This window comes from Parambassis ranga, chromosome 16 (genome assembly GCF_900634625.1).
Source record: "Parambassis ranga chromosome 16, fParRan2.1, whole genome shotgun sequence".
Classification (NCBI taxonomy): Eukaryota; Metazoa; Chordata; class Actinopteri; family Ambassidae; genus Parambassis; species Parambassis ranga.
The window spans coordinates 13,600,874-13,625,776 of NC_041036.1; the positions used below are offsets into that span (position 1 = coordinate 13,600,874).

At 42.6% G+C, this 24,903-nt stretch overlaps 3 protein-coding genes across 6 annotated transcripts; 2 read left to right on the forward strand and 1 right to left on the reverse strand.

The window, feature by feature from the left end:
• Window positions 1-322: 322 nt before the first annotated feature.
• Window positions 323-9,736, reverse strand: LOC114447887 (ubiquitin carboxyl-terminal hydrolase 5-like). Of its 2 annotated transcripts, none has more exons than XM_028424403.1 (20): window positions 9,468-9,736; window positions 8,823-8,951; window positions 8,639-8,705; window positions 8,425-8,552; window positions 7,891-8,036; window positions 7,585-7,769; window positions 7,367-7,461; window positions 6,299-6,492; window positions 6,125-6,196; window positions 5,684-5,771; window positions 5,421-5,546; window positions 5,192-5,345; window positions 4,917-5,079; window positions 4,731-4,819; window positions 3,482-3,667; window positions 3,060-3,203; window positions 2,824-2,966; window positions 1,489-1,639; window positions 1,317-1,401; window positions 323-609 (listed from the first exon to the last, which is right to left on the reverse strand). In XM_028424403.1, exons 1-20 carry the CDS (start codon window positions 9,573-9,575, stop codon window positions 516-518), a joined length of 2,547 nt encoding a protein of 848 aa, XP_028280204.1. In that variant the 5' UTR covers window positions 9,576-9,736; the 3' UTR covers window positions 323-515. The 2 variants fall into 2 exon arrangements, with proteins under 2 accessions (XP_028280204.1, XP_028280205.1); XM_028424404.1 differs by having other exon boundaries at window positions 3,539-3,667; window positions 9,468-9,735.
• Window positions 9,737-10,061: 325 nt separating this feature from the next.
• On the forward strand, window positions 10,062-16,176 carry p3h3 (prolyl 3-hydroxylase 3). Its single transcript, XM_028424408.1, has 16 exons — window positions 10,062-10,566; window positions 11,354-11,538; window positions 11,639-11,797; window positions 12,204-12,396; window positions 12,478-12,609; window positions 12,684-12,826; window positions 12,910-12,999; window positions 13,067-13,119; window positions 13,203-13,282; window positions 13,369-13,496; window positions 13,575-13,670; window positions 13,742-13,892; window positions 13,977-14,094; window positions 14,207-14,282; window positions 14,588-14,728; window positions 15,573-16,176. The coding sequence occupies exons 1-16, from the start codon at window positions 10,272-10,274 to the stop codon at window positions 15,741-15,743; spliced, it is 2,211 nt and encodes a 736-aa protein (XP_028280209.1). The 5' UTR covers window positions 10,062-10,271; the 3' UTR covers window positions 15,744-16,176.
• A 4,752-nt stretch (window positions 16,177-20,928) lies between these two features.
• Window positions 20,929-24,725, forward strand: gnb3a (guanine nucleotide binding protein (G protein), beta polypeptide 3a). Of its 3 annotated transcripts, none has more exons than XM_028424486.1 (9): window positions 20,929-21,004; window positions 21,757-21,877; window positions 21,975-22,120; window positions 22,315-22,378; window positions 22,615-22,777; window positions 22,876-22,942; window positions 23,026-23,227; window positions 23,300-23,516; window positions 23,609-24,725. In XM_028424486.1, the coding sequence occupies exons 2-9, from the start codon at window positions 21,821-21,823 to the stop codon at window positions 23,713-23,715; spliced, it is 1,023 nt and encodes a 340-aa protein (XP_028280287.1). In that variant the 5' UTR covers window positions 20,929-21,004; window positions 21,757-21,820; the 3' UTR covers window positions 23,716-24,725. The 3 variants fall into 3 exon arrangements, with proteins under 3 accessions (XP_028280287.1, XP_028280286.1, XP_028280288.1); XM_028424485.1 differs by lacking the exon at window positions 20,929-21,004 and adding an exon at window positions 21,563-21,630; XM_028424487.1 differs by lacking the exon at window positions 20,929-21,004 and adding an exon at window positions 21,563-21,630 and having other exon boundaries at window positions 23,300-23,512.
• The last annotated feature ends 178 nt before the right edge of the window (window positions 24,726-24,903 follow it).

The window sequence follows — 24,903 nt, forward strand, 5'->3', positions numbered from 1 at the left end:
TGGTGTCTGGCAGACACTAAGCTGCAGTCGTCCCATAAAAGAGGAGGGGGCTGGAAGCAACATACTCTGATAGGGAGGGGGGGCAGTGACTACTGATGGCAGCGAAATCAATAGTCATGGATTAACAGTGACACCTAAACTTGTAAAGACTGAACGGACTGAGCCAAGTCCCTTTTTATTGTCTGAGGTCCACTCACTGGGTTTTTAGTAAAACAGATGCCAGCTGGTTCTCGGTTTTACTCTCAGATAACACTCTGAATCTGCTCCTTGGAAAGATGCATTGTTTGTATCGGTGAATCAAAAGAAACAACCACCCCAACACTTATCTGTACATCTGAACCAGTTTATTTAACTGTGTATATATGCAATTTGAGAGGTTTATTTACATGTTTGTCAGTTGTGAAGCGTGCCAGGTCATTTGTAAGAGCTGGGCGGAGTGCAACTATAAATGAGTGTGTTTTGTTAGCGTCCACATTTTCTCTCCTCAGTCACCCAGAGTGTAACACTCCTACGTCTCACTCAGCCACCCTACGGTAGAAGTAGAGGTATCCCAGGTCTTTGGGGGGTTTCTCTGAAGCACAAACCTTCTGATCGTTGAAGATGACCCACCTGTGAAAACAGAAGAAGTAATAATCATTTTTGGGTCTGATAACACCAGCTTTAAACTAAATGAATATCACCTCAATTATAGATAACATAATCTGTAATTTCCTGGGTTCAAAAAAAGGACCCACTGGTGCAGATGGGATAACTCGTATTACCTAAATCTCTGTCTCTTTAGGTGTGTGGGTACATTGGCGGATATAACTTCAGTACTGTGGACTGATTTGTTTGAACCTGGAGTATGGTGCCCCCTACTGAGGCATCCAGCCACTTTCATTACATTTCAATGAGATTCTTTTCATACATCTACCTACAGAACAGACAGCACAGCTAACCATATTTCTAAAAATTGCTGAATGAATGGTTGTATGAACTAATTAAAATATGCATTTTCCATGTTGCAGGTTAAAGAGGGATGGCCCAACAACACAGGTCAACAGCAACCATGATAGCATTGAGAAGCCTTAGCGTATTTTGTGTCTCTGTTAATGTATTGTTAATGACACCAGGTTTAAAGCACCATATTCTTCCCATCAAATGCCCTATTTAGCTGCAAGTCAAACCTTTACATGTTCTAAATGAAGTATTGTGTGAGGAGAGTTTTGTTTACCTTCTTCAATACTCTCTTCAGTAACTGCTTCTGCTTACAAACGTGCCATGAAGCTTCAATTAAATATACCTTAATGTTAGTAACACATGCAAAAACCACTTACTGCTGGTCCTTCTTGATGTGACAGACGTAGTGGCCACACATGGTGCTCGTCCCCATGTGACTGACGAAAGCGAACAGCTCGTACTCTGAACACAAAATAAGACAATTACTTCACTTGTAATTATGAAAAGCATATGATTATAAGATACATGTGATATAAATATGTGGCTTACTGCCGGGTCCGTCTCTGACACGAGGACCAGGTGGAGGATCCCTGCCACCCTCACTCTCGGCAGCTGAGCGTCCTCCTTCAGACACATCCATGGACTCCAGGTCATCCAGGTGAGAGAATATCCAGTCCACTGCCCGGTCCAGGATGTTACTCTGTGTAACAGACACAGTTAAGAGTAATATATGAAAACGTTGTCAAACTGCTCACACATGCTTTTTTCTTAAGATGTAATGTAATGTAAGAAGTAATGATACATAGGTGAAAAACTTTTGTGCTTAGAGTGTCTAACTCAACATGAGACCGGTAGTCTTGCCAGCTATTTCCGCTCAGTACAAACTATCATACCAGTCGTAAATGTTTTTCAAAAAATGGGGCAGGCTTATTGTGAGGCATTGCTGCTTGTAGTGTTCAAAAATATTTGCAGAATCACTAATACCTTGGATTTTCACAGTTTTATTGTAAAACTGACAACACACATTCCCCAGTGTACCTGTACTTGACTGTACGCTATTTTGAATGTCCTGTGTTTAAACTAGTCCAGCTGTCACTCTGGCACACGCTTCATTTCTAGTTGTATGTCTATCCAAATACCTCCAGAGACAGTTTATTCTGTGTCCATTGGTACTGGCCCCACAAATCCACAGAAACCAGACTTTGTACAGAATTAAAAAAAACATTAGGATGGCTAATCAGAAGCAGAAGTTAAACTCTTCTGCTTTAGTTAAGGCCACCCCAGTGAAGCACTGTGTAAAGTGGTCCATTTGAGTTTTGTTAATTTGACATATTACACTGCATTAAAGGTAGAGTAGGAGATTTTGAAAACCAGTGAGTCAGCCAGATTTTGAAAGTAAACACACTCCGTTTTCTCAAGAGCTCACCCCAAAGCCACGCCTCCCAACCAGTCTGTGACTTCGGCCATCATGCACGTACCTCTCTGGTGCACGCAGAGCAGGAAGAGAGTGACAACCAGCCAACTATACAGCAGGGGCGCCTCGTAGGATTGGCTGATGTTTTTAGCGTTTTATAGCTTCCACAGATGATTAATATTCTTTGTTTTAAAGCGAAACTGCCAAACTAATTGGTTGCTATCGGATTGTGAAGAGAAGTTACACTAATTTAACAAAAAGTGCATCATAATGAAATCTCATACCCTACCTTTAAGAAAATTCTGGCTGATAACAACAGATTTTTTTGAGAGCGTTTAGCCTCCCCACCAAGCAGGTACAGCAGGTGGATGGTTGCATGTCTACATTATGATTTGAATTCAACATGGATAGATATAGATTGTGTGTTTTTGCCAAACGGTTATCTTTAACTGAACAGAGTTTGTCTCTACCGTTGCTCGGAGTGCTTTGGTTGCCTGGTCTCGGCTGAAGCCCATTGAGACGATGGTTGCGAGGTGCTCCTCAGACAGGCTTTCTGTGGGAGTGGTCCCGTGGCCGGAACTGCAGCCTGGCAACACCAGGGGTGCTGAAAAGTCTGCAGCCAATCAAAGGGGAAAAACATTAGGACCGACAGTGGCGGTCAGACAGATGAGCAATTTGCTTTTTTTGGTCCTGTGACACTACAAACCTGGATCATCCATATGGCCCATGATCCAGGTCATGGCAGCATCAATTCCAGTGTTCCCAGTGTAGTACACAGCTTTCCTACAGGCCTCCATGGGAAATCCCATTTCACACAACTGGGACACAGTGGAGTCATCAAGAACTGGAGCTGAGAGGGAATTGAAAGAACGGTTGAATTACTTGGCTGAACATGACTTTTTTCTGTTTAAGTGTGATTAAAAAAAATAACATGGAGAAGAATAATGTGGAAATAAAGTTGATATACTACAAAAACTGAACCATATGCCAACTTTTTAAAATGAATTATGTTATGTTTTTAAAAAAAGGCAACGGAGGGACCCATGAAAACAGAAAAGGGAGAAAAAAGAAAAGAAGGAAACAAGGGTGAACAAATAAGAAGGAAAAGAGCAGAAATGACAGACTGACATAGCAGTGGGGAGTAGAGCGAGTCGTCCTCCTCGTTGCCGTGGGAACCCAGGATACCTTTAACCTCCACATCTGGGGTCATAAGTGGGGGTGGGGCCACCTCTGGTAGAAGCTCCTCCCCTGGCTGCTGTCCGGTTGCATGAAGCGCAGTCAGGTCCAGAGTATCAGGAACATCGATGCTCACATCTGCACAGAAAAGAAACATTCCTAAGACAGGATACTATGGAAACCCACGAGGCAATGGACGAAGAGAGAAATGTCCCCCACAAGTTTTCTTAAGTGAAGCATAGAATCATTTTTGAAAATGATGAACATTGAATACTCAGATGTTACCGTTATGGTTTATTGAAGTAAAGATTACTTTAAAATACTGTAAAAACCCTCTAACACACAAAGAAAACAGTCTGGGAAGAACCAGTCATGCATCCATATTGTGACACAGGGTACATACGTAAAAAAAGCTTTTCGTTGTTTGACTACTCATTCATTAGTACTGATGTAGCCATAATTGAAACCATGCTGGATGTATATCAGTGACTGAGACCACAGTATAAACCTACTTAACAGTTAGCCTCTATAACACGCACTGCTGTATGTTTTAGGAGACCCTTGAGACTCCACTGTGACCTCGGCTGTGTTCGAAATCACTCACTCACTCCCTACTCCCCATATGGGGAATTCAATGTAAGGCACCATATAGTGAACTCGGTGCGAAAGCATTTTCGGACATTTCGGACACTACCGTCCTCATTTTGTGTCGCCGTTAATGACGTCATTGTTGTCGCAAATTAAACGAGCCGATCTCTGCCGGCTAAATAAACTACGTTGTTAGCAATTGAAATTGCTGTTATAGTCCAATAAATGTTTTATGGCAAAACATAAATAAAGCAAACACAACGGTCATGCTACATTCTTTAAACCATCATTATATTTATAAGACAGGTGACGCAACTTCCGTTCCCGTTCTCTTCGCCGGTCTGCGCAATGCATGACAGTACAGACTGCTAAAAGTAGTGACCATCGGATGGACACTACTTTATAAGATCCATTGTTGGGTTACATTGAGGGCCCTATACAGGGTCTATAATTTCTCACTAAGAATTCGAACAGCACTACAAAATGGCGGAGGCACTATATAGTGATTAGGGAGTAACTTCAAACACAGCCCTAGTTTGTCTCAGCCACACTCTTGAGAGAGCACCCATTTATATGTAGAAAAGCTCCAACAGTAAATATTTTCTTTTCTCACCTAGTTTCTTGGGCACCCAGTCAAGGCCAAAGGTGAACTTCTTGATCTGGATAACCAGGTGGTCGGGAAAAGAGGCAAACCGGGTTGTTCTGACAGATGAGAGAAAAAGTTGACATTGATAAAGACCTTTTCAGATTTGCTCTACTTAATCACCATCAGTATGAGCATTTCTGTTTCTCTTCATACTTAGTAGCAGTAGTTTTAGCCTGCACAGCTGAGCTCCAGAAGTCTGTGAGAATCTCTGGTTCACTGAGGGCTGCCATGCAAGCCGTGAAGGGGATTTGTGCACGCACTGTAGGGCCTGATGTGTCCCCCTCCTCACGGCGTCGCTCTGCCTCCTGAAGCTCTTCTGCAACACAAAAAGTGAAATGGATCAGTGATAGCATTTACACTTTGTTTCTGCTCATACTGCTAAATATGTGAAGAACTGGAGATTAGGTTGGACTGAACCAGTGCCTCACCTGTATTGGTAGCCTGGTCCATGGGCACGGGCAGCTGGACGATGTAATCCACCCGCTGGGTGTACTTGGCTTTCTGTGATTGCTGACACACAATCCTCTCCTCAACCAGGAACCTGAAGGCTTCAGATGGGTTAGGCCCTGAGCGGCAGTTCCTCTGTGAGAAAAGTGAAACGTTGATGGAGAAAGACTAGAGAGGAATAAGCAAAATTGACAGAAAGCGCAACCTCACCTCCACCATGTTTATGACATGCAATAAGAACTCCTGAGCATCCTGTTGCCGATTGGTGGAGAACTCTGGATGGCCCCGCCCAACAAGTGCTTTGAACATTCGTGGTGCTATACCAATTTGGTCTCCCTGTAAGCAAAGTATAAACCACAAAATGTGTCAACAGTGAGAGCTAATATTAGGCAGACTATATTCTCATTCATCTCTGAAAATAAATCCTTGTTAAAACCTAAACTTGTAAATCTGCTGTGACTGAATCTTCTTACTCTGGGTTCAGATGCACCATTTTCATCTCCAGGGTCTGGTGCTGGTTTGGAATACTCTCCTGACAACAGACCATAACCAAGCTTGGCTCTGTGATAAAACAAACAAAGCAGACATCACTGCATATCCAACAGTACACCACAGTCTCACACAGGAGGAGGATTTAGATAGAGGCCTAGTTGTATTTATGGCTGTCAAACACCAGGGTGGTATTAACTGAAAACTTTCAATATCTTGTAAGAATAAAAAGGTTCTTGTAGAGATTTGCGAGACAATATGGGAAAAACAAAGATGAATGTGCGGTTGAATTGTGTGTGGACATGTGTGTTGAGAGGAAAAGGAAAAACACTATTAATTCTCTCCTCCCAGCGCCTTTTGCCAGAGGGTATTTGCAGACAACAATGAGCAATAGAAAGGTTTATATATAAAATCAGGACACGCACATTTGAGTTTTGAAGTCCTGGCTTGGGTCACTCGGCGCTTCATCAATTATTTTGTCGATGTTAGCCACGTATCTGCAAGGGGTGCATTGAAAGATATAAAACATCTTCTCATCAGTTTTATTGGACTTGCATTGAAAAACAGTAGGATGGGTAATGTAGAAAAGAGATACTGACTTGCTCTGGAAATCTGGAATGGTGAAGAGCACTTGCATGACAGAATTGAGGTAGCAGCTATTTCCCAAGTTCTTCATGCCAGTCAGGCCAGGGCCAAACAATGGCCGCAGGGTTGTCCCTGACTCCTGGATCACTTCCCACTCCCCAACACGCTGGTTCACAGCAATCTCCAACTCTGTCATCGTCCGCTCAGTCTGAGGGCAGAGAAGTCAGAGGAATTCAAGGATGAGGGGTGCAGACAAATACAATTCTTGCAACAGCAGCCTTTATATGTAAAAAGGAAAGCTGTGAAAAAGATGAGCAAATTATCTTATATAAGCAGTAATGACAGGAACCAGGCAAGCAACAAAGAACAACATCCCAACAGTAAGTGCTGCACTTTGTCTCCTGTTCTATTGTAACAGTATTACCTCACCCCCTGTCTGTGCAACATCATTAAGTGTTCGCAGCAATATATTACCAAGACAAGGAACAATATTACAATACACAGTGAGACATAAAGAGACAATAACAATGCAGCCTGCACTCTGCATAAGAGGAAAAGCAGGTGGCAGAGAAATTAATGGCAGCTGGGAATCAGGAAGGAAAAAATGTCCATAAACAGAAAATGTATGAATGAATGTATGAATTAACAGAATGTGGACAAACGCAATGAGCAGAAAAATTGTTTGCTAATAATATATTACTAGCAAACCAAAGGCTGGTACATTCTTCAGTAACATGAATTTCTACTGTAATATTCTGTTGAAGTGTTATTGGTACACCAACACTGCAGCTGAACTTTAGATCTCTTTAGTGATACCATAAAATCAATGACTGGTCTATGAGGCAGAGCCAGCCATAACTGCCTGGATCTCCGCCAAAAGGTTAAAAAATCCAATATCCCTGCCTAAATCTGTAATGCTCCAATCATAAAGCGGGGGCAGATCAATAATTCTGTTTACAAGAACTTGATTTGATGCTGAAAACTGAACCCCAAAAATTCACAATGGACAGATCTGAGAGTTGCTACTTACAATATTTGCACAATAAATGAAAAATTATAGAGCATGTTTCCTCAAAACTTGCCTTCTCCATGGTCATCATGTCGATGCCAAAGTGAGCTAGATGCACTGGTAACAAGGAATCCAGCACCATGTCATCCTCGTCATAAGAATACACATCTAGTAAAAGAAAGGCGGTAATTAATCTCAGTGATGAACACATATAGGATTCAACAATTTAATTATTGTCACCTCTCCAATTTTTAACATTATGACCGTTAAATAAATACATCATTGTCTTACCAGCGCCATCTGGAGTGATTGTTCCGAGTTTGACAGCAAGTGGGTATCCTGTCTCCTGGTAGTGAAGAAGAGCATGGTTGTTCCCTCCAGAACCATCAAAGTACCTGCGCCCACACAGCACTTTGCCATCTGTGAGGTTCATCCAAATATTCTCCTGTAGGTCACAAACCTCACACCTCCAGCCACTAAGACAGAGAGAAGAAAAGATTTACAGATGTGCAGATGTGAAAGGATTCACTACATTTAGAGACATACAGCTGCTGGATTTCTAAAATATAAAGATAAACATGGTAGCTGTAATCTCACCTGGGAGGGATTTTGACTCCATTGTCAAGCTGTTTAAGGCCAGCGGCATGCTTTGACTCCAGTCTCACCTCTCCGTCCCACTGTTGGACTTGTAAGGTATGAGACACTGAATCGGCTGCCATGATACCAGAAATTGACAGCGAGACCTAGAGGGCCAGCAGATTGATTCTTACTTCAGTGAAAGCAACAATAGACAAACTTGTTACCATCTTAACAACTCAAAATGTGAGGACTCCTCACATTTTATCTGCATATTTTATTATCTTACCGTATTTATTAGCTTAACATTTGTGGAGATTATGTATATCTGCAGCATATGATATGTCATATCAATGAGATTTTTTTACCATGAGACATTTTTATTTGGTGTACCAATATTACTTCTAATATGTAGGATAGCATACAGCCAGTGTGCTAACCCCGGCAGAGTTTGACGGCAAGCCACCCCAGGATGCCAACATGTTGTCAAACACACCATCACACCTTAAAGGAATATGGATATTTCTTTTACCTAGAAAACACACAGTATCTCACCCGCTCTTTCACAACTTCAGGCATGGTGGCAAGGCTGGCTAATGTCACTTCCTGTCTGTCTGGTAAAATGACCACCTTAACATCCTCTTCATATAGCTCCTGTTCCACATCAAAGCCTCCTTCAATACCTGGACACACCAGAAACAAGAACATGTGTCAGCATCAAAAGAGGACATAAGCAGTGATTGTCAAAAAATGTTGTCCATGCACTTACCTATGGCCAATCTGGTGGGCTTTTTCTTGGGTGGGTGTCCTGCGCTAGAATTACTGTCATCTTCTTTCTGTGAGAGTTACATACATTATCAGCAGGCATGACAACGGATGTTGCTGATGGTGTCATAAGTAATTTACATATGTCTCTTCGTAGGAAAAAAGATAAAATGACATTAAGTCCCCACCTTTGCCTTACGAGTCCGGGTGATGTGCAAATAAGCCCTCTGACCAGACCGAGCATAGTGCCTGTCCACATACTGACTTCCAAAACCCAGGAAGCTGTTCATGCACACATACAGGCCTCCTTCACTTTCCTGTAAAAAAGGAAGAGGCTGTGTTAATATTTAAAGCTCTCAGTACTATGACACAATATAGAGACTAAGGTAGGAGAAAATGTATGTCAACCATATCACAGCATTTAGAAATATAATCTAAGCACCTGGTTTAATGCTAGCAATGTCTTCCTCAGTCTCGATTAAGAAAACATGGGCCAAGATAAGTTAATTCAATATTGCCCTGTCACAGTTATGACCACATAGCTACTAAGTTAGCTAGCTTGCTAGTTTGACAGCTTCGCCAGTTAACTTAGCCGCTAGCTAGCTAGCTAGCTATAGCGGCTAAGTTTCTGTTACAGTGCATTATTAGCCTAGCATGGCGCTAGCTTGCTAGTTAGTTCAAAGAGGAAAATGTAGCAAACCAGTTCCTTAAAGTGAGGCAGCACTGACGACGCATTACGTTACATAAAAGCGAGAGGCAGACGAAGTGAATTAAAAATAAACCAACACTGTTCTTTAGCTGACGTTTTGATTTACAAAGGGAAGATGGCTCACCGGCGAAGCAAATGACAAGGCGCATTCGTCTTTGTGAACACGGTCTCCGGGTTTAGGAACTCGAATTGTGGACAAAACCGACATCAAAACCTCGCTAACATCCGCCATGGCGAGCTTGCTTGTTCCGCCTTTGAGTGGGACACTTAGCTCTTCTTTGGATCACCTGCTCGGAAGAGCGTTGGTTGTCTAGCCCGTTTTGTGCTGCCTGTGTTTGGCTGAATGAATCATGAGATGCTGCCTTGTGTTGAGGGAAGGCCGAACGAACTCGGCACGCTGAGGGGTTCCGTGTCCTAACCGTAATCCCTCGTATATTGGCGCAGATTTTTGTAACGCGGTTATTTTGCATTACAGCTACCAGCATTCACATCTACCAATACAAAGTCACAGAAATATTTTACTTGTAAGTTTACATGTTATGCATTTTAGCTGCGATCAATATGCCCACCAGTCAACTGATAGCCATTCGTTTCGATTTAGTCTGCTTTATTTGTATATTTACGGTAAATCAGTTGAGCCAGACACCCGCGCCCCCGCGCGGCGATGTACACGTATTGCAGCTGGAAGCAGTGAAACTCTACTAACTCTAATTAGCTCAAAACAAACAATGATGTTTAATATAGCTTAATTTAAACAAACAATGCAAGTATTTGTGTACATAATCAGCTGTAGTGATTACAATGACGTGATGGCTGCTACTGTCTTCAGGAGGAAACTTGGTGGATAGCTCTCTCCTCCTCCGGTGCTTTCACAGTTTAGTCCCTCCTCTTCATCTACGGCTCCTCCACGGGGTTTGGGTCTCGGACCATGGCGCAGCTTTCTGGACTAATCACTGTATACGTGGCGTCCAATGTTGTTATTTTAGGATTATTTACCTTCACGCTGACAGGCTCGGTTAGCGTCAGCTCGAACGTGCAGGCACTCCTGCAGCCGTATGATTTCCTGTATTACAGCGGGGTGCGCGCATATTTTGGACAGAACTGGGAAAAAAGTGCGGAGCTGGTGGAGAAATCCATCGCAACCAAGGAGTCTGTGTTCAGGGTGCGCAGGCAGTGCCACGATGAGTGTGGAGCAGCAGGGAAAGAAGCGCTCCAGAAACTGGGTAAGTTAGCAAACATGTCAGAGAGTTAAACAACATGCATTAAACTCACACTCGAGTGACTGTAACAACAACAGTTAAAACTCAATGCTGTCATCACTCTTATTAGGGCCTTTTATACGTTCCCCTTTTATCAGCGTGTCAGTTGTTAGTGTTTATACATGCACACAATATTTAAATCCAGACGTTAATCAGTGTTTACGAAAGGGGTCATTTAAAGTAGTAAATTCTGTGCTGTTTGATTTATTAAGAGGCTCCTCATGCTTTGGGATTTATTGATTCATGTAATTATTGTGTCAGTATAGTAGGACACCCTGGGATTCCTCTTTCCATCTCAATTTGGGGTTGATTGGTGTGTTGATCTATATTTAATTAGTGTAGCATGTTCCAATAATGTGCCCAGCCCACAGGAGATCTTCATCATAATCTGTAAAATCAATGTAAATCTGTTTAGTGTATTGATTCCTCTACAGGAAAGACTTCACAAAATCCTACTTGTCAACCTTTTGCTTTAGCTGTTTTCCTTTATTTGTTGCATCTCTCCAAACTGACTGTGTTGTAACAGTTATAATTACTGTTGGAAAACTAAATTGCTATGAAATCACTGGCAGCTTCACAGACTCTCAGTTCCTGAGTTCATGTGGCTTAACAGCAGAGGTGACAAAACAGAGCAGAACACATGTTGATTATTATATTATCAGGGTATAGTAGGTAGATTTAAAGCAGAAGTGGCTCCAAATACTCAAGTGAATGACAGATAATGTTTAATGTTGTGTTTCTTTATTGCCAGACTCTAAAGATGGGAGTCTGTGGGACCTATGGGCCTTGGATTGGGTGCAGCAAAGAGCTGAGTGTTTGAGGTTTTGCTTTGGACGCTCCATCACAACTGCGGGACAGCTCCCTGTTTCCGCTGACATAGAATATGAATTCGCCACCCGCAACCCCTACAACTTTCTTCAAATCACATACTACAAGGTAAGCTGTTCCTCAGGCAGCCATAAAGGTCTGCAACATAATAAGACTGCCCATTGCATTATATAGGCATTATGTCTCACTCCTCTTCCTCTATGTTTAGTTGGAAAAGGTGCATAAAGCGGCGGCGGCGGCTCATACCTACTTTGTGGCCAACCCCAGTCACCTTGAGATGAGGAACAACATTGAAAAATACAGGCGGATGGAAGGTGTGACTGATGACGACTTCCTGGACCGAGAGCTTGAGAATGAGAAACACTGGGTGAGGAGGAAAGGGGGTTGTCTCCAGAAGTCTTTGCTGGAGACAAAATGCATAAAAGCTGTATTATGTAGGTGTGTGGCTGAAACAATTGATGAAGTGAATTCAGAGAGTACTGTTTTAGAGAAGTAACTGTGAAGAGCCGGCCATGGCCCAAGGGACTGAATTCCTATCTCTCTCTGTCTCTCTCCCTCACACATTTTGTTACCCAACCATGTAATCTGAAGCTTTTACTCAATAGAGACTTCTGCCTGAGTGGTTCATTTTGTCTGCTCAGACACACTTGTTACAACAGGATTAGGCTTAAATGGTCTGTGTTTGATTCACACTGAAGTAAAGTTTTATTTTCACAGTCTAACAGCATTTTTATCTTTAATGTGACTCCATTATTCTCTGTGTGTCTTTTCAGGTCCTGTATGATGCTGCACTCCAGCATGAGGCCTCCTCTGACTGGGTGCAGGCAGCAGAGAAGTGGAAGACTTGTTTAAACGAAACACTGCGGCAAATAGATAAGTGCAGGGTGCAGTGTGAGGTTGCTCCCCAGCGGCTGCCTGAGGACAGGGGAGTGGACAGTGTTGATGGCGTGTTTGAGAAGGCAGCAGGTTGGTTCCATTGTAAATTTAGCGTTACGAACAACAATCAGAAAGTCTCTTTTTTTTTACTACTTTTCTTTTCCCGGTTAGCTCTCTCCCTCTCTCTGCTGTCATGCCGGCAGTCCTGTGTCAGTCAGATAGCCACGCGGCCTGGAAGGATTTCTTCTCAGGAGGACTACCTGCCAACACAGCTAGAGCATCTGCACATTGCACAGTATAAAGGTGAGTGTTTACAGGTCATATATTCATTTGAACCACTTTGCTTTATTTTACCTTTTTCTTTTGTTCCTAAACAGCTGGTGACATCAGTGGAGCGCTGCAGATGCTGCATTCACTTCTACTGTTTTACCCCTCTGACAAGGACTCCTTAGACAACCTGCAGCTTTACTATGAAACACTAGGGGGAGACAAAGAGTCACAGGGAATAGAGCCAGCTGAGGTACAACTCAGGATCCATTGTATTAGATGAACACTTTTTTGTCTTCATCTTTGACCTCATATTTGTGTGTGTTTTTCATCAAGGAACTTGTCAGGTACATCAGACGCTCTCTGCAGGAGAAGAAGCTGCTGTATTTTGGTATGGAGAACCTTGACTTCAGTTTCACTGATCCAGTAAGTAATGAAGCCAAAATTCAGTGTTTTAATGAGGCACAGAGTTTATAAATCATCTTCTGTGTAGGATCTTTGGACTCCAGAGGAAGTTGTACCTGAATCACTGAGGGAAGGATGGAGGTAAGAAAAAAAGAAAAAAGTGATCCAGTGACAAGAAGAGTCTAACAGTAAAATGATCAACATCTTTTTGTGTTTTGCTTTAGAGCTGAAAAAGAGAAGATGAATGAGAAAATGACAGAGGGAGAGCAGCAGGAGGAAGTGGATGACAGTGGATTTTTTGCAGGTAAGGTGATCATTCAACCCTTGAGCCAGTAGAAATTAAAAATGACCCGCTTCCTGACTCATCTGTCTTATTTGTCCTTCCTCCAGGGGGTCCGATCCGTCAGGTGGGTGTGACCATCACCATGGACGATGAGGTTCTGAATGGTACCAATCGAGTGCTCTTGGATGGAGTGATGACTGAGAAGGAATGCGACACAATATTACACTTAGCATCAGTAAGTTCATGGAATGACGCAGTCCCTTTTTTTACAACACACTGCAACACCCTCACCTTCCATTGTGTGTTGTCATAGGTTGCAGCATCTCTTGGAGATGGTTACAGAGGACGACGGTCTCCACACACACCTCATGAGACATTTGAAGGTCTTACTGTCCTTAGGGCTGTAAAAGTGGGTGAAGAAGAGATAATGGAAGCACACATGCTTTTGGTGATATCCATCCTCACTACTGCTTTTTTCAGTTGGCTCAGGAAGGACTGGTGAACCAATCAGATGCCAAATTGTTACACGAGCTGGGTGAGCGAGTGAGAGTCCTGCTGCACTCCTATTTCAGAAGCCCCTCTGGACTCTTCATCTCGTTCACACACCTGGTTTGCCGCACTGCTGTTGCAGGTAATACCAACATGATCCATATGTGTCTTGTTATTAGAAAGTTCTTAGTTTAATACTGTGAACTTTTATTTTCTTTGCACTCAGGTGACCAGGAGGGCCGGTTGGACTTGTCCCATCCTGTTCATGTTGACAACTGTCTCCTTGAGCCAGAGACCAAGCAGTGTTGGAGGGAACCACCAGCATTCATACACAGAGACCTCAGGTACTCAGATTACATTATACTTAGTAGTTAATAATTAGTCTGGAATATTTGATAACAGTTTATTCTCCTGAAATTATCACTGAATTCTGGTTCTGTTATCTCTTTGCCACAGTGCCATTCTATATTTGAATGACAACTTTGATGGTGGGGAGTTGTTCTTCACTACCAGAGATGCCAAAACAGTAACAGTGAGTCACTCAGTGCCACACATTTATCTGTTTATTTATTTATATTTGAAGGGTGGCACAGAGGTGTGGTGGTTAGCAGTTTGCCTCACAGCAAAGAGGTTCATGGTCAACATTTCAAAGATGTGCAGGTATTGTAAATTGGAGCGAGCGACCTGTGTGTCTCTGTGTCAGCCCCACCTCACATCCACTGGCAGCTGTGATAGGCTCCAGCGCCCCCTGACCCTGTAGAGGACGAGCGGGTTAAGGAAGAGATGGATGGATGACTGTTAGCACTGGTAAATCTCAGTCCTCTTCCATCTTTGCAGGCCAGAGTCAAACCCAGTTGTGGTCGACTGGTGGGCTTCTCCTCAGGCCCGGTGAACCCCCATGGCGTGACTGCTGTGACCAGTGGCCGGCGGTGCTCTCTGGCCTTGTGGTTCACAAAAGAGAATTTCTACAGAGACATGGTGAGCATTATGACGTCAGCACACACCAGTGGCCTTCTCCTAAGGTTGGGCCTGTAGTCATGTGTTCGTGATGTCGTGACACTGGTGTTGGATGACAAGACCAGCTGGAGCAAAATGCAAATCTGCTGGTTTTTTGCATGTTTTCTCGTTTACACTGGCACGGTCTGTGGCTATACTACATCAGTGTTCCTTATCATACATCCACTTAGGAAAAGATTTATGATTTATTAGCATCCGTTTGTAAACTAGTCTGTATAAACAATTCATAATGAATGTATGCAAGAAATTTTGTATTTTACAGCAGGCTTTTAGTTAATGAATAAAATAATAAAGCTTACCTTGCTCCTTTTTACAAAAAGACCCAAACAAAGGAAAAAATAACTAATTTCTCCTGGTATGGAGAATTATTTCCTCTTACTCGGGTGCAGAACCTATGTGAGACAACACCTAATAAAAATTTTACCCCTGCTCATTGATGGTTTGGTGTGTCTGGGCCTTAATAGAAGACAATAAACACAAAATGCAGAATATTCAGCCAGACAATACAAAAACACAAGACAAACTGCTGCGTTATTGCCTTAAAAAGAGCATATATTGCAACCATTACTTTTAAAATCTGGTATAGTAAATAATACACCATTTAATCAAGGGAACAAGCATCATCAATTTTTCAAAACCATAGTTGAATAGTTGACCAGCCCTGGTCTGACAGGAATAACACTACTTCCAGACCTGCTTTTTTATTTTTTTTATTTTATTTTTTTTTCATGTAATTGTCACTACAGTTAATCAGTAGCTAATCAGTAGCTAATCAGTAGCTTTTTATTCTGCACCTCTCCCTCAGGAACGAGAGGAGGCAGAGGCCATGTGGGAAGCCGATGGACAAAGTGTGGTCAAAAAGGACAAGGAGAAGACAGAGGGCAGTGCCACCACTAGCCGGAACGCTCGAAGCCAAGCGACGCCAGACAGGAACAGAGAGAGACAGAGAGTGACTGGAGGCAGAGATGAGCTGTGAGAGCCAGAACACACCTGAGGCTGAAACTGGGATACATATTCATTTGCATCTATTTTAGTGAAATAGTGCACCATCCAGATAACCATGACACCACTTGTGACCTTTGACCTATTTGTACAGCATGCCCGTTCACATTTTCTCCACGTATTCTCTTCATGTTGCAGACGTTTTGTGTAAAGTTTACATGTGTGTACATACTGTATTTATACTGTACATGATGAAAGGAAACGTGATCATGTCACTCTGGACTAAAATGAATATGAATATATATTAAATATGACTCGGTGTAACACTGAGTTTTAAGTGAGGCAAAAAAAACAGTATTGGCATTAGAAAAAGACAAAAAGAGGCCGAGGAGTTAAAGCAGGGCTGTGTAATGATTACCTCACATTTCATGACTGCCTGCTGACTAAAAATAAAAACCAGAGTATAACTTTTCTCTCAGTCTGTTCCTATATGATCACATGTGATAAGATATCAGATTAGACACTAACAGAGCTGTAGGATCCTGTAAAAGAAGTGATATTAGCACAGTACGTCAGAAACTGGGGAGAAGAGAGAACAGAGAGTGAGAGAGGTGTGCAGGGAAAAGGATAGAAATAGAGAGATTACTGTTAATCCCTCATAAATGAGTGCATTTGTTTATGAAGCTTAAAAAATCTCCCATTTAGAATATGGAATAGTAATCCAGAGAGAGATCATTTAATCATTCACATCCAGTGGAACATCATTCCACCACCCACTTCCATCTTATCCTGCCCATTACAACCAGTGCCTCCATTCAGACCCCTCCTCTGCCTTCGTCTCGTGCATTAGGTAGGAGTCAAGTACTGTTTATGGCCCATATTAACACTCTCACTCCCCCCACCCCCCCTCACTTTTGTGTTATAATCCTTCTCTGCTGCAGAATTGGGTCGACAGGCCTGTTTAATGGAGTTTTAACCTCTTCCCTCCCTCATGGAAACCATGCAGTACCCTAAAAATCTGCATCAAGCTTCTCTAAAGGGTGTTATAGCTCTGTAATGCATCTTAGATATCCTCACACTAAGCTCCCCGACTGTCTGCTGCTCTAATTACACTCCCTCCGTGGCATTTACAGCTCCATGATGTCATCTTCCTATATTTTATATTATTAGCAGAAATTATGTAACGATGTAGTTATAAAACTGAAATCAGAGCATCCTGTTGTCATTACAGTTGTGTGTGGTGAGTGGCTTCCCAAATCACTCACATCCCTTATGTTGCGTTATGTTGCTGTCCTATTTGTGGCCCGCTGACGCTAATGATTACTGGCCTTTCTGAATAGGGCTTTACATAATTTTTATGTGCAGTGATACAATGAGAGTCAATAGAAATAATGGGGTTCATGCTTTTATTGTATTTTTATGTCACAACAGATGACATGTGGCTGGGACATTTTAATCTAGTCCACCCTCTGCCACCCTGCACCCCATGTGTTCAAAACAAGGTCAAGAGGTCAGAGAACCTCTCAAGGAAACTGCTTGTCTCTGCTGCACTGTAAAGGTGACAGTGATGAACACTGGCAGATACAAATTTAAAAAATAGTAATTGAAAAAATGTCTTTTATAATACCCAAACAGACATGTTTTATTGGTCTTTAAATAGTAAGTAATAATAACATGCTCTCTCTCTCTCTGCGTCTGTTTTTATCCCTGCCTGCGTCTGTGCGTCTGCTAACAAATCCTTTTTTCTCTTTTTTGGTTGTGTCTCTGTTACACTCCATCTCACAGCCCAACTGCACTTCTCCAAATCCGGGGTCAGCTCTGCTGTCATCAGCATGCTTGAGTGAGCAGAGGTCAACATTTTTAAACTACAGAGCTGAGTTTATCCAGGAAGCACACAGACACACATCAACACACTGAATACAAACCATGTTTTTCCAGTTTGAACACAAATACAGTAAATGTGAGAAAGAAAGGTTCCACATTGTATTAATAGGACTCTGTTTAATTATCTATGGCCTCAAGGGTTCTTTGTTTAGCACAATATCACTTGTCTGGAAAGTAATAATGTGACACTTAATCCACTTGATCCATGTTGGAAACTGTATTTTTTTCCTTCAATGAGAAGGACCTCTGCTCAGAGATCATAGCCACACCTCTGGCATTAGTAAGGAATCGGCACCTGGTGTGTTTCATTCTAGTGTCAGCTGAATGATTTATATCTTATTAATTATTTATATAAAATCTATGCAAGTATGCGCTTGAAAAGCCTATTTTAAGCCCATTGTGAACACAAATGTCAGTGTAATCACAAAATGAAAAGTGATCTCAATGTTGGTAAATAAACAGTTAATTTTACTGCAGTCCTAATAACTTGAAAAGACAAAAAGTAGGTCAAAGTTGAATAGCTTTTTGCATGTTAGCAGTTAGCTTTTCAGCATCAGTGGGCAGATTTGTTGCAAAGTTATTTTCACTATATTCATTCCAGGTTGACACTGTGAAGTCTAATACAGCAGCTTTAATACAACCTGGTTGCACATTGATCAGACGAGATTCTATCTTAAGTTAATGAATCATAATTAAGTTGATAAGATGTTTACAAAACCTAACCAGGATTCTCCAAACATAAATAATTCACATCACTAGTGCCTTTGTCAGCACTCCAGATGTGAAAATAGGCACAGTTTTTCATTGTCAGGATTCAATGGTGCACAAGAATCGAACACTGAGGAAAATGATTTTAGATCCTAAATGAGCCACAGGGCCATGGTCACTGCGCCCTCAGAGCCAGCCCCCTGTCTGAAAGTGCCGTCTCATGCTAGTCAGAGCAGACGGTGCTGTTTCATAACTAATACAGGTGATTTACTTTGTTAGGTAATGTGCAACAGCTGTGGATGGCTCCCTCTGTGACAAGCAAGGGTGGCAGTTCAAAGAGTGAGACCTTAGATCAGAAATATCAAGGAAAATGAGTGAAACTGAAACGTCAAAGAGGACACAGATCACAGCTCAGTATATGGTGTATCTGTTCAGTCCTTGTCTCTGGATTTCACACTTTGCATTACCTCTGCACCCAGTCTGATCTCTGCTCTGCCAGTCTTGCACCGGGCCTGTAAACTTTCTAATATTAGCTTTACCTCAGGTTTACAAAACACAAACCCTCCTGCCAGTCATAGATCTTTGAAAGTCTACCTCAGCACCATAAAAAGCCATGTTCCCAGGTCCTCTATTTATCCTCTCCCCCCTCCCCTCCATGATTTCCATTTCTTAGTTTTTGATTCAGATTCACCCCAGCTCATGTCTTCTGACCCCACGGCCATGCTCTGCACCTTGTTTGGTTCCCCCACTGTCTCTTCTTCCTTTCTGTCTCTTTCACCACCACCCACCACCCCCCTCCTCCTCCTCCTCCTCCTCCCCTCTTCCCCTCTTTCTGTCCATCCCAGGGTTTATCCCCTCATCACTGATCTCCCTTCATCCCTCCAATCCTCATCTGTTCCTCATAGGAGCAGTGGAGAGAGTAAGCGTCAGAGGAACATCGCACCGCGTGTGATAGCGAAAGTGAATGAGCAGCGGAGGAAAGTGTAACAGGCAACCTGAACTTATGACAACGACTCAAGGGAGCCCGCTGGAGGGGACTGTTTAGAAGAGCTTCCAAAACACCTTGAGAGGAGTCTCCTGTTGGTGAGTGGATGGTCATCCAGTATGCTGCTGTACTTTGTTCTTTCTAGATTTGTGCATTTATCTCATGGCACTGGATCAGAAACTCTCAGGTGAAACTGGAAATTACTTTTTTATATAGTTTGACTGATTTCCTAAGCTTTGATAACTTTTGATAAAATCTTTTGACACTTTTTCAAAGTTGAACATTTTACAGCACACACATTTCAAAACACTCCTTGCACTTTTTACAACATACAACAGAGGGATTTACATGGATCAGCATACAGTGCTGCTTTTATCGTATGCACAGATAATCTGAGTAAAAAAACAAAACTAATTCCTTTTGTCTGATTCCTAATACTGCCAGACATAATCTGTCAGACAGAAAGTTGTTTTAAATGCATTAAGCTCAGTGTATAGGTAAAAATGAAAAAACACAATCTGACTTAATGTCAGAGACAAGTGGCTTAGCACATATGGATAATACCATATATTTCTGTATGCATTATGAGTTATGCTGTGATACAGTTTTAGGATGGTCATTATGGCTGAAGCGGTGATGATACTAAGTAAAAATGTGCATTTTCATTAATTTTTTGCTGTAAAAAGCATGTAAAAATCCAATATTATCGTAAATCAATACAGGCTATTAATTTGCCATATTGCAGAAATACTGAGAGATTGGCTGCCTGCTATAAAAGGTACAACAGCAGCTTTATTCTAAGCTTTCTAATATTTTTTTTGGAAGAAGTATTCATTTTTAAGTGTTCATGGTAATGATGACAACAAAGGACTATTGTCACTGATCAGACCAAGTTCGTAGGCCCAGTCCTAGTCACTCAAACCACCTCCCACTACTTCTCTGTCCCATTCCACCTCCCCCATCTGCCCCCCTTCACTCATTCTCATCCCACTATCTGCCGCCCCATCCCTTTCTCCATCTCTTATCCAGATGCAAAGAGCAGTCAGTAATCGGATGAGAGCAGATTTGATTCAAAAGGCTTCCCTTAAAATCTCAGCCAGTAGGATTTAAAACTCACTCTCCTGCCTCGCCTCTTACTGCCCCCCCCCCCCACCCATATAAACTCCCTGCCTCCCCTACCCTACCCTCCCCTCTGCCCTCACCTCCACCTCCTCTCCCCTGTCTCTGTCCGTTCTAATGCACTTCACCATCCAGTCACCCCTTGCAGTCATTTAATCACATGGAACAATGGAACAGAGTGGCAAAAGGGCAACAGCATGACTACAACACTCAAAGCATTCATGATGACACTCATTACTGACACAAAATGTTCACATCTGGGACAACAGAGGCCTTAAATCCCCAAGTTCAGGGACACCGGTACACCCATGTCCTGTTTCAGGCCGTCATCCATTTAGCCACAGAGAGAGAGAGAGAGAGAGAGAGAGAGAGAGACAGAGCCCACTGACAAACAATTAAATCTTTTTTTTCCTTATGGACGCAACCTTCCTTTATTCCCCTCCTCTCCTTTTCACTTCAAACAAATTAGAGGCAAATCCACATGGTCATGTGTTTTGGCAAAGACACTCATTCAAATAGCGACCGAGAAAAAGAGCGAGTGAGAGATTTCTGCAGGGACGATAAAATCAAAACATATATTCCCTCCTGTCACTTTTAAGGTAAGAAAAAACAGCATCATAACAAAATGACTAAAAATGTAACATCTGCACATGTGCAAAAGAACGATGACAGCGTGTTGTTGTGCTTTACCATGAAATGAGTGTCATGTGTCATTAGAACTGCTCTGTTTCTGGAGATCGTGAAGGCCTCTCCACTTGTGTGTTGATTGCATTTGTGACAAGTGCATGAGTTTGACCATTAGGTGATTGGTTTACTGCTAAACATCACTCATTTAATCATGACATTACAAAATTCAATAGCCATCAACATTAGCTGAGAGCTCATTGGAGTGTTAAATGGCACAGCCTCCCTTTATCAGCACTGCAGGTTTGTTGTAAACTGAGAGCTGATGACTTTACTACAGGACATACTGGTTTGTGTGTACATTCAGGGTGAGGATGTGTCACATCATTATGCAGAACAAACTTTCACTGTTAATGTCATCCTGCCTGTGTGTATGTGTGTGTGTGCGCACACACACGTGCATTCAGGTGTAGGTGTGCCCTGTGTGTATCCCTGTGTGTTCCTGCGTATTTACGAAAGTTTGCAAAGTAGATGGGGAGCAGTTTGACTTGCAAAATAGCACTTACTTGGAGACAGGCAGTAGGGAGGATAACAAGCTCAGGTAGGTGCAGCATGAGGTAAAACTACAGACAGTAGGTCAGATTAAAGGTACGCATCCTAAATCTTTGATTGTTTTGTTTTGTAACTGAATTCTGTTTTTGTTGCCTCCGCACTTTCTTAATTTCAGGATTACCAGCTTTCCTGACATCTCTCCTTGTCTCCATCGGTGACAGTGCCTAACAATCATCGCCATGGGTGAAATGGAGCAATTGCGAAAGGAGGCGGAGAGTCTTAAAGACCAGATCACTGTCAGTAGTCCTATGTTATCAAAGAAATGATGTGACTTGGCTGCATTTTCCACAGTTGTATGACCTGACCGGCTGTGTTTGTCTGTCTGCTCTTCAGGCAGCCCGTAAGGCAGTGCAGGATACCACCCTGCAGGAGGCAGCTGCTGGGATCACTGTGGTGGGGCGTGTCCAGTTGAAGACCAGGAAAACACTAAGGGGTCACCTTGCCAAGATCTATGCTATGCACTGGGCCGTTGACGCAAAGTAAATACACCACCCATTGTAAATTCATTGACAGAGCACATGCTGGTTGATGTCGCAGCCTTAGCCCTAAGTTACGATAGGTTCTTATTAGATTTAGTGCAGAATTAAGAGTGAGGAGGAGAGTGAGGACTTTTGACAGTAAATTAGATTTGGTTACATGTCATCCTCTCATTCTTTGTGTTTAATCCCACCAGTCTGTGTGTCAGTGCCTCACAAGATGGAAAGCTCATAGTGTGGGACACCATCACAACGAACAAGGTAAGAGAGAGCACACAGTGGTGTAACATTAGTAGAGGAAAAAATGGAAGCAGGCCAATGTACATAATGTGATGTTCAAACACACCAGAAGATAGATCACATCTTTAAGCTTCTAAAAACTTGACTCCATATTAAAAGTTCCTGGACACTGTCACTCATACTAAAATAGTTTTCAGTCACATTCAAGTGGTTGGAACACAGAGGTTGACGTGTGCTTGTCATCTGTGTGCACCCAGGTGAACGCCATCCCCCTGAAGTCATCATGGGTGATGACTTGTGCCTACGCGCCTTCAGGGAACCTCGTGGCTTGCGGCGGCCTGGACAACATGTGCTCCATCTACAACCTCAAAGGCAAGGACGGCAACGTGAAGGTCATGCGTGAGCTGGCAGCGCACACAGGTACTGCAGCATGGAAATACATTCTTAAAGATAAAGTCTTCTTGTACACTTTATTTAAATGTGGACACGGCTCATGTTGTGTTTCCCTGGTTACCCAGGTTACCTGTCCTGCTGTCGTTTCCTCAGTGACAGTGAGATCATCACCAGCTCTGGAGACTGCACCTGGTAAGAAAAGTAATGTGCTGTAATGCAGAGCCGCAACTTTAATCTCTTTGTATTCAAAACCAAACTAAATGTCCTTCTTTTAGTGTACTATGGGACATTGAGACAGGGACCCAAAAGACTGTTTTTGCCGGGCACCAGGGAGACTGCATGTCCCTGGCTGTGTCCCCAGACTTCAAGTTTTTCATCTCAGGGGCGTGTGACTTCACTGCCAAGCTGTGGGACATCAGGGAGGGTGTGTGCAGACAGACTTTTGGAGGCCATGAGAGTGACATCAATGCCATTGGGGTGAGGATGAGGAGGATTTCAGTTCAGTCCTCTGAGTACGCCTCAGTTATTAAAAGCTTCTTTTTCTTGTAGTTCTTCCCCAATGGTAACGCTGTGATAACGGGATCGGATGATGCCACCTGTAAACTGTATGACCTGCGAGCGGACCAGGAGCTCATCACCTATCAGGACTCCAGCATCATGTGCGGGGTGACGTCCCTGGCCCCCTCCCTGTCTGGACGTCTGATCCTGGCTGGCTACGATGACTTCAATGTCAATATCTGGGACTCACTTAAATCCGAGAGAGTGGGTGAGTACAGGTGGAAAGAACTACAAACATGTCAGCTTCTTCATATGGGCTGCGGTGCTCACCTTACATCATGTTTTGTTTTCTTTGTACAGGTGTGCTGGCAGGTCATGACAACAGAGTGAGCTGCATTGGAGTATCTGCAGACGGCATGGCGTGTTGCACAGGATCCTGGGACAGCTTCCTCAAGATATGGAACTGAGACTGTTCCGAGCAGAAAGAAAGTCACCTTGTGAAGAAATGAAAAAGACAAAAAGAGAAATTAGGGGTTTGAGGGAGGGTTGACAGACGAAGAGCCACATAGGGTGAGAGGAGGGATTTACACCTGTGCCAAGTCCTATCTGATGTTGTAGAGGAGTTGTAATGTGAAGATTTTCTCTCTGTCTCATTGCGCTCGTCGAACCTTTTCTTCTCACATTACTGGGGGGATTTAAGGGGTGGGAGGGTCTCAGAAAATATCATTCCTATCAATAGTTAATTATACTGTGGTTCACACTTGATAAAAATGTGCACATTATTTGCAGCAATTCAAAGATCACCCAATGAGAACAGTTGCCAAATGGAAATGGTAGCACACTGGAGGAGACAGACCTGAATATGTGTCAAGTTACAGCCTGCATAAGGTCACATGAGCTCTACTGGTACGCTGCATTTTATATGAAAGCATACGCCATGAGTAATACGAGCATTTATTGTTTCAGACTGTCATTAGTTCTTAGTTTTGGTAGACTCCCTAGATGCTTACATGTATTTTCTTTTCATTTTCTAATTTTAATTAAAGCGGAGTTATAGTTTGCAGATGTCCACATTAGTGTTTGTTTTGTATGTGATTGATGGACGATATTTACAAGGGTCTCATTATTATTACAACTGCAGCCGCCTGGTAGCTAGGCCTGAATCATACTATGGGTAAACTGCTGAACTGACAAATGGGATGATAAAACAGTTTTCATGGTTCACTAAGCACTTACAAAAAAAAGCAAAACCAGATGACCCACTTGTCTCAGGACAGGACTCTTTGTGTGAGTGTTATATGGATGATTACGGTTATTGTGTGCATATAAGCAGTACATTGGAATGTGTATATACGGCTTATTTTTCCTCTGCATGCTAACAGTTAAACTTGAAGGACAGTTTGTGTACATACAGAAAAAAAACTCTCAAAGCTCTAAACTAGAATTGGGACTGCCTCTTTTCCAACACTGGATACACTGTGCAAAATAAAGCAATAATAAACATCCATATCTGCATCACACACGTCTTCAGTGTTTTATCATCGCACTGCTGTTGTTTTTAGTCATCGTTTGAATTTAGATGTTTATATAAAACCATCTCTGTGTATGAAGAGGCTGTTCCTCTGTCTACAAATCTGACCGTGTTGCGTGCAGTA

Excerpts from the sequence above, each read along its gene's own strand:
- LOC114447887 (XM_028424403.1), bottom strand. The coding sequence starts at position 9,575 with ATGGCGGATGTTAGCGAGGTTTTGATGTCGGTTTTGTCCACAATTCGA. Across the intron at positions 1,640-2,823 it reads CCAAAGCACTCCGAGCAACG|AGTAACATCCTGGACCGGGC; the intron begins GTAGAGACAAAC and ends TCTGTTACACAG. Across the intron at positions 1,402-1,488 it reads TGTCAGAGACGGACCCGGCA|AGTACGAGCTGTTCGCTTTC; the intron begins GTAAGCCACATA and ends TTTTGTGTTCAG.
- p3h3 (XM_028424408.1), top strand. The coding sequence starts at position 10,272 with ATGGCGCAGCTTTCTGGACTAATCACTGTATACGTGGCGTCCAATGTT. Across the intron at positions 12,827-12,909 it reads AGGGAATAGAGCCAGCTGAG|GAACTTGTCAGGTACATCAG; the intron begins GTACAACTCAGG and ends TTTTTCATCAAG. Across the intron at positions 14,283-14,587 it reads GAGATGCCAAAACAGTAACA|GCCAGAGTCAAACCCAGTTG; the intron begins GTGAGTCACTCA and ends CCATCTTTGCAG.
- gnb3a (XM_028424486.1), top strand. The coding sequence starts at position 21,821 with ATGGGTGAAATGGAGCAATTGCGAAAGGAGGCGGAGAGTCTTAAAGAC. Across the intron at positions 22,778-22,875 it reads TGAGCTGGCAGCGCACACAG|GTTACCTGTCCTGCTGTCGT; the intron begins GTACTGCAGCAT and ends CTGGTTACCCAG. Across the intron at positions 23,517-23,608 it reads ACTTAAATCCGAGAGAGTGG|GTGTGCTGGCAGGTCATGAC; the intron begins GTGAGTACAGGT and ends TTCTTTGTACAG.